At 36.0% G+C, this 8,998-nt stretch overlaps 1 protein-coding gene across 1 annotated transcript; it reads right to left on the bottom strand.

Annotated features, from left to right (window-relative positions):
• Positions 1-304: 304 nt before the first annotated feature.
• p2ry1 (purinergic receptor P2Y1) lies at positions 305-4,345 on the bottom strand. The gene is made up of 2 exons (XM_055174636.2): positions 4,127-4,345; positions 305-4,008 (listed from the first exon to the last, which is right to left on the bottom strand). Exon 2 carries the CDS (start codon positions 3,863-3,865, stop codon positions 2,798-2,800), a length of 1,068 nt encoding a protein of 355 aa, XP_055030611.2. The 5' UTR covers positions 3,866-4,008; positions 4,127-4,345; the 3' UTR covers positions 305-2,797.
• Between the last annotated feature and the right edge of the window lie 4,653 nt (positions 4,346-8,998).

Raw genomic sequence — 8,998 nt, 5'->3', positions numbered from 1 at the left:
TTTAAATGATACCATTGTCATCTTCATGTAAATTACAAAACAGTGAGTTGGTGGTGAGGTCACGTTTACGCGTATTACATATGTAGACATTATTTGCCATAGCAATGCATAATGCAGTGTCTTAATCTGTTTTCCCGAATCCATGTGAATGGGATCGTTTTAACAATATTAATGTACGCTAAAAACCCAAAGGACTTTTAAAAAGTTTTTAGTAGACCACTGTCATCTAAACGTACTTACAGACTTGCAACTGTACAACAGTAAAGAAGCCAAAAGTAAAAACTCACACAAAAACTCACACAACAATTTTACAGATAGGTCTTTGTATTTTTTGCCACAATGCACAGGACATTTAGATGAAATATGGGAGAGCGTGGCACAACGTAACGCTATTTTACATAGTTACACAGGGCTGAACAATCTGTGCTTTTGGTCTTTTTCTCTAGAAGACAATCTCCTGTAAATTTGTGAAGTTTTATGCGTTTTTGTTAGGATACTAGACAAAGAGTGTTTTGGAGCCATGAAAGTAGATATCTATATTATATATTTACTTAAAACACCATTTTAAAACATGTCAACAATTCATAACTGTTAGTTGAGATCAAAAACCTTTCTACACAGCAGTTTTTCCTGTGTTACAACTATAGTACTATTCGGACGAGATTAGTTTTACATAGGGAGGTGGGGTAAAGCAATTTTTATCAGAGCTTCTCAGTGATTTTAGTCCAGTCTGAATGCTCCATGTCAGTAATCATTACGGACAATGTCAGTAAAGATTACGACGAGTTTTACCTTCTGTAAAAAGGTCAGGAGAAATTACCTCAGGTAATACTAATCCAGTGCGAATAGACCAGCTGTAAATATACACGTAAATTGCGTCATTTCCTAGTAAATTTGCAGGTTTATTTAAATATAAAAGCGCTTAAAGAAGCATTTACCTGCGTTCTAGGCAATTGTGTGGCCCTTTCAAAAAATATATGTCAACATGCATGGATGCATAATGGAAGGATGCTTGGATAAAGAGTAAGGGATGGATGTAGGCCTATAAGTGGATATAGGCTAGACAGAATAGTATTGAATTATTTGTGTTTAAATAAAATTTTCTAGCAAGTGTTTCAACAAACCATCTGTCTGTTACTATTAAACCCCACCTTTTGGGTAGGTTGTAACATTTGCACTTTTGTCACCTTCAGTGTAATTGTATGAGAATGGTAGGTTCTACAAAAAAACTTTACGGGGCGGTTTCCCGGACAGGGCTTAAAGGGATAGTTCACCCAAAAGTGAAAATTCTGACATCATTTACTCACTCTCATGTTGTTACAAACATGCATCAACCTCCCTGCTCCGACGAACATTACGGAAGACACTTTGAGGAATGTTTGCAACTCCGCCCTCCTACGTGCTTCCACTTAATTTTCATTTCACTTCAGTACTATGTCTGGGACTGCTGTGTAGAGTTTCGTTTTCTCCTGCAAAAATCTGCAGGTCCAATTAGCGAACAGATGGGGGTGGCTAAGAACGATGACATTGATCCAATAGTTTTTAACTTCAACAGAGGACCCTCCATAACGGAAGTAACGCTTTGCAATGGAGTGTGGCCCATGAGCCCCATTCACTTACATATTAGGAAAAATAATACTATGAAAGTGAGTGGGGCTCATGAATGGTTTGGTTACAAACATACCTCAAAATATCCTCCCTCGTGCTCATCAGAACAAAGAAACCGACACAGGCCTGCAACAACATAAGAGTAATTATTGAATGAATTTTCCTTTTTGGGTGAACTATTCCTTTAAGTCTAGTCCAGGACTAAAATTAATTTATTCATTTGTAGTAGAGATGTCTGTGGTGCTTATGTAAAAATATGATTAATCTTACTTCAATGTTTTTTAATGATTGAGCCAAAACCAAAAAGCGTGATGTTGTGCCCTGCTCTCCCTTACAATATTTACATAGTTTATACAGATCATTTGATTATAATAGTCCCTTCATAATAGGCTGAAATCCACATGATCTAAACAGTACATTCATACAGTAACAGCGCAATAATCTAAATAAATACATCTAAGTCAGAAGAAACCTGGATGCCTTAAATGTACTAGTCCACAGGTAGACAATTACACAGTTATTTATTTTTAACCTATAGTGCATCTTAACTATTCACTGAGAACCAACACAACACAGGGACTAATATGTGCTGTGTGTCATTCAAGCATTCTCAAATAGGAAACAGTGCTTATTGTTTTTAATCTAATGGTCAATATTAAATTAAACAGTTGGTTAGTGATATATAGCTCATTCATTTGTTCAGTTTTAGTTTTGAAGTTACACAGCAGTCAGTTTTGTTTCTTTTTTTCACAAAAAATCACGCTGATGAAATAACATACTCTGCAAAAGTAATAAATGAGTAACACTGACAAGAGTACAGTACATTGATTTCTAGTATATGTGTGACCCTGTCTGTGAGAACGCAGCTAGTCGTGATTTACTGTTTTATACGTAAAATCATCATATATAATGAAAAGAACTTTCTGTCAAACAGACATCCTTGACATCTTTAATATTGACTGAATACGGCAATGTAAAAGATTGAAATCACGGGGAAATTTAATGGTTGAAATAAAACTTTCAAACTTTTATGCTTATTATCTCATATGAAACTTTAGCCTGGTTTTCACAGGCAGAGTCACATTTTAAATCTATGAAGAATCCCATCAATCTAAGGGAATGTTTTTAATTCACAATACACAGGTATTACAGATGGCATTTCATGTAAAACACGTTTCTCTAAACACTTTTAGGCACAATTGTCCCCATTCTGGACGTACTCTGGGAGGCTGTTAAGCGCCGTCTCCTCGCTCTTGGACTGGATAGGATAATCTCCTTTTCTGGAGGCCTTTTTGGTGACTCTGGAGAGCTTGCGTCTAAATGTGTCCCCAGCCAGGAAATATAGAATAGGGTCCACACAGCTATTAAGGCTGGCCAGGCCCCTTGTCACCTGGTAAGTGGCATACACTCTATTATTAAAACTGCACATGTCTGGACTCTGGAAGTACAGCCGAGCCCTCATGTTCAGGTTCTTCATGACATGAAAGGGCAAATAGGAGACGGCAAACACTGTGAGAACGATGATGACCAGGTAAATGGATTTCTTCCTCAGTGGGGCATTGTCCATGTCGTTGTAAATGAGCGCCTTGACGATACCTCCATAACAGCACAGGATTATAAGAAACGGGATGCAGAAGCCAAACACTGTCATGCACATACTGTATACAAAGTAACCGGGCAGCTCGTCCTCCGTCGTGGTGTCGTAGCAAGTCGTGTATCCTTTCTTGGGACCCGTGCGCGAGTAATAGAGGATCGGAGAGATTCCAAGCACTACAACGAGCCACACGAGAGCGACCGTGCGCACCGCGTTTTTCTTCTTGAGCCTTCCCAGTGATTTCAAAGGATGGACCACGCCGGTATACCTGTGCACGCTGATGCACGTCAGGAACAAGATGCTCCCGTAGAGATTCACGTGGAAAATGAACCTTTGCAGTCTGCATAGTACGTCTCCAAATATCCAGTCCGTTTTATTGAAGTAATATATAATAAGAAAAGGAAGCGAGAGTATGTAACAAAAATCCGCAAGCGCCAAATTGAACATATATACGGAGATGCTACTCCATGGCCTCATGTGACACACGAACATCCATATGGCCAAACTGTTACCAATAAATCCCGTGATGAACACGATAATGTACACGGTGGGTAAGTAGTAAAACTGAAAACCAGTTTTGGTTAACGAGCATCCTCTCGTATGGTTTTGAAGCTCGGTCACATTATTCAAGAGTGACGTCAAGTTATTTAACTCCACAGTCATTTTGTCAAAGTCAAGAATAAGCAGGTATGGAATCTATGAAAAGAGAAATGATGGTTGCGCGGGAGCGTGGACAGATCCGTCAATCAATAACACATGCATTATTTGGTAACCTCTTGTGCGCACTCCACTTGTTTCAATGGGAGCTGAATAAAGAAAACGAGATCAAAGCGTGTCATTTGTTTCCTTTTCCATGCAAAAACGTATTGCGAAATCAACAACTCCGGAGCTTGGAGGGAAAGAGCAAAAGTCGCTCGCACTCACCGTCAAGACGCGCCTTTACGCCACATTCCCACATTCCTCCAGTGAATTGACTTGGAATAAACAGCAGCATGCACGTGAAATCACTTTCCCGCCAGAGAAATGTCTAAGTTCATGGATATGCGCGCGTTCCTGACAAGTTATGCCAACTGCCTCGCACTAACAACAGCGGGCGCGAGACGCACTGTGTCAAATGTTCTGCTGTAGGAACCAATGCTCGAATCGTTCTTTTGAACTGGTTCTTTCGAATGAATCGGACAAACTGATTCGCAAACGTTTGTAAATCACTTGAATTTAAGGGAGAACTTTGTTTTAGATCAGTTATTCATTTTTACACAATCTTTTAATATGCAGGAAGGAAAAACAAAATAATCTATCCATTTGTAATGCGCTAAATTTAAAACTTAGCTAATACAAATGGTAATCAATCAGACAAAAACCTGGTCACTTTAACTATAATAAAATGTGTTAAGTCGATAAGGGTAGCCCTTTTAAATACTTTTGTTATACAAAAATACAAGAATTTATATATAATAATTTATATAATAATAAAAAAATAAAAAGTAACACGTTTTAATACACTGATATACAATTATATATAGCCTATTATACAAAATGTTTTAGTGATATCTATAGGTGTTTGCCTTGTGTACGTTTCGAATGAGTCGAATCATTGCAAATGAACCGTCCGAACGAACCGACTCTCTGCAGTCGTTTTTTAGAAACAGACAGCACAGTCTGGTGAGCTACTGTTGACTGCGTGCTGGTACCGGAAAGAGGAGGGGCCAGACCAACAGCGAAACCAAATCGCTTCTTCTTTCAATTCTATCCACAAATTCTAAAAGCCTGCTAATTATTACTTTGAAAGTATTCACCTTACATTACTGCATCTAAAACATTATCGATCAGAGGCTGTGCATGTTTGGTTCACCAAAACAGGTTTTACAAGTTTGTGTAAGCAAAAAAGAACCTTAATAAGAAGAACTAAACACACTTAAGTTATGTGTATACTGTAAACAACACAATGAGTGCCCCCAATCTTATCCAATAGGAAATCTCATCCTGTTATGATGAAACGTCTCATTTATCATTTTCGAATGTGCATGGCACACAAAAGCTGAGTTTAGAAACAAGGCCAAAATGTTTTCTGCTATATGACAGTGACACATTGTTCCTTCATTTCATACCTGCTCCATCTATTTTATTTTGTTAGTCTGAGAAAATTTCAGTGCTTGCTATATGCTCCTTTATAGCTCAGTGGTCAACCATTACATTACCACAAAAAGTCATGGGTTCAGGGAAACACACATACTCATAAAAAAATTGTACCTTGTAATGCATTGTAAAAGTTGCTTTGGATAAAAGCATATGTCACGAACACACACTTATACAAAGAAAAGTGAAAAAAATTATAACCATTACACATAACCTCTTTATAACCTCAAAATACAGTATATTGTATTTTTTTGTAATTATTAATACAATATTCGGGATATAATTAGCAGGAATTTTATTAGAATTTTATTTTGTGTTCCTGTTTATAACATATCTGTATTTTAACAGTTATGCATTTGTATTTTCCTATACCATTGCTATATCACTTTCTTTTCTTAGCTGTGAGTAAAGTCCTGCAGATGTGTGCAGCAAAATGGATACAACAAACTGCTCTATACTAGGATGTGTGTTTCTGTACACATACACATATGTATACATATAAATCCAAGAGACCATCTGTGTAGACCACAAAGTTGGCAGCGAGAGAGAGAGAGAGAGAGAGAGAGAGAGAGAGAGAGAGAGAGAGAGAGAGAGAGAGAGAGAGAGATGATAAAAGACAAAGAAACAGGCTGCATTTGTTTGTCAGCGTGCATCTGGAGAAAATGCTTTCACTGTTTCATTGTAAAAGAGAAAAGCATTTCAATAACTGACTGATTGTATTGAGTGTGTGTAGACATTTTTCCATCTTATTTTTAATTTTGTATATCCGGGGTTGTTATTTTTCATAATTTTCATCAGAGAAACTGGATACATTAGACATTCAGAAGAGATTTAGAAGAAATTATTGAGATGTGATTACTTTATATTGTCTCCACAAATAAATTTGTGCAACCTATGTGTTTGAATTTTTGTAATAAATGAAACATTAAATAATCAAAACTTGAAATTTGAAAAGAAATGTATTTATTTTATTCAGCAAACAATTCAATACATTTATTTAAATGAATCCTACACCAAAACATAGCAGAACTGTAACTGAAGTAAGGGTAAGAAAGGACGAACATTGGTTTTGTTGTTACTGATAACAGTAATACATAAAAAATTGGATGGGTGAATAAATGTAACATATACATGTTAAATTATATGTTTATAGCATAATTCTGGAGTACATAGTAAAATGTAATGTGCAAAAGACAGCACTAAAATGTGATGTGCGGAAATTCATAAAACAGCAGCACTAAAACAATTGTTGTAAAACAATGTTGAGACACGAAACACAATTTTTATGGCTGCAGGTGTAGCAGATGTAAAGTTGAATATGAGTGTGTATGTGTGTGTATTTGCATGAGTATGCAGGTATTGTGTATGTGCGTGTGTGTGTTTGAACCTACAGTATATAGTGCTATATATATCACCAATCTTTAGTCAAATTGTGCTATGTAGATCCATAAATGGTGCTGTAGTGCTGTTATAACACCACTTATGGTTCGGCATGCTATATCACTTAGTGGTTCCCCTATGATTACACGCCAATGAATCACTTTTAGTGCTATTAAGCATGTTTACAGTGCACCATTTTAAGACTAAATTGTACAAAAATGAGCCTTTCTGACTTTTTTAGAAAAACATGTCTATCCGTTTTTATAACAGGAAAATAGGAATGATTATACTGAATTCATGCATTAAAACTTATTCCTTTTTAAAGCTTGTTGCTTTTCATCATGTGCTTCTTCATCATCCTTATCACCATCATCACCTCAGCAGTTTTAATTATAAAATAACACTGTTGTGTTAATTGTTTCTAATGTGCTGAAGGATCACATGTATTGATATTTTAAATGAGCATTAGCTCAGTTCATTTATCTCTTGCTTCCTTTTTCCATTTGGGTTGCATTATATTTGTCAAAGCTGACATTATTGAAGCCTTGAAGCTTTTGAATTCATTTATCTCTGGAGGCAGGTCCAATTTTCTGCTTACCTGCCCATCTCTCCCTGTCATTGTCTTCAAAACATGTAAGATTTAATTCGAAGCAATCAAATAAATACATCTATTTATTTACATTTTAATGTACTTATAGTGCATTCAGGTGTTACATTTTGTTATGTGAAATATTCTGTACATATTTTGTCATGATCCTCCCAGTCTGTCACAGTAATTCATAGTTCATGTGGCAGGATTGTGGCGGTACCCATGTTTTTGTTTTGTGTGCACATGGCCTTTTGTTTGGGCTGTATGCTGCCGTGTCTTGTCTCTGCCCCCACCCTCTTGTTTTCTCGTTAATTATTCATTATTGGTTAACTCCCCTCACCTGACCTTTCCTTGTTATCTTGTTTAGTTTAAGTCATCAGTGTGTCCTGTCCTTTGCTGGATCGTTTTAGTTTGTTTATGTTTGATTATAGAGATAGTTGTCGTAGTCAAGTCAAGTACGTCTATTGACATAATAGTGTGTGCACGTCGTAGTCTTGTCTGTTATTGTTTTCTGTTTATGTCATGGCATCTTCCCCCACGAGGGTTTTTGTTTTAAATAACCCTTTATGAGTTCAACATTACCTTCACTTGGGTCCCGTTCCTTGCCGTTCATGACATGTTTAGCATATAAATGTTTAGTACTATAAGAACCGACAGACCCAAATCTTGTTTCAGCCTGATGCTCAACCTTACAGTTCACCAAATGATGACCACAGCCAGGTGATGGGAAGCTGTAGTAATAGCAGCCTGTGTCTCAAGATCAACATGACAATAGCAGATCATCTCTTATCTTACTCTTATCTGACTAAATGTTCAAAATATTGCCACAAAACAACAAAAACAAAAAAACATTGTAAGAGCACAAATTTTTTTTTGCTAGCTTGTACAAACATTGACACAATCCTATTGACTTTTATTTTAACAGTTAGTAATGTAATGTCATAATATGTTAATATTCAGTATTTATTATCATTTGCATGTTTTGATGTGGCATATGATTTTAATGACTGTTATATTTGCATAATAATTCATATATTTATTTTGATGTATTTTTAACTTAACAATGTGATTTTAATACTCACATTTATTATTGTATGACACCTTATGTAATGAAAAATGAAAGTATTTTTCTAATGTCTTGCAGCTGTTAAACCTTATAAAGTGCTGAAAATAAAAAGTGGATAAATAATAAAAACATCCCTCCTGTTGATAAATTAAATGTTCTTTATAGTACCACTGTGGTTCTATATAGCACTTTACAAGGCAAGGTTCTATATAGAACCATCCAAAAAGGGTTCTATATATTACCAAAAAGGATTTTGCTATTGTTACAAGCTGAAGAACCCTTATTTGGTAGTATTTAAAACCATTTTTCACTGCGTCGCAGTGTCACTATCACAATATAAATCACAAGGTTTTTTATTACCTAAAATTCTTCATAATTATTTAACAAAATCTACAGTGGTGCAAAAAAGTGTTCTGGCTCTTCCTGATTTTTTATGTTTTTGCATGTTTTCATACATTAATGTTTCAGATCATGAAAAAAATGTAAATGTTAATCAAAGATAACACAAGTAAACACAGCATGCAGTTTTTTAAGGGAAAACAAAATCCAAACACTCATGACCCCGTGTAAAAAAGTGTTTCCCCCCTTAAAGTCGCCATGAAACGGAAGTATCAATTGCCTAATT

Source organism: Misgurnus anguillicaudatus, chromosome 15, assembly GCF_027580225.2.
Source record: "Misgurnus anguillicaudatus chromosome 15, ASM2758022v2, whole genome shotgun sequence".
NCBI lineage: Eukaryota > Metazoa > Chordata > Actinopteri > Cypriniformes > Cobitidae > Misgurnus > Misgurnus anguillicaudatus.
Note: the sequence above shows the minus strand (reverse complement) of the source record. Positions and strands in the feature narration are given on the sequence as shown.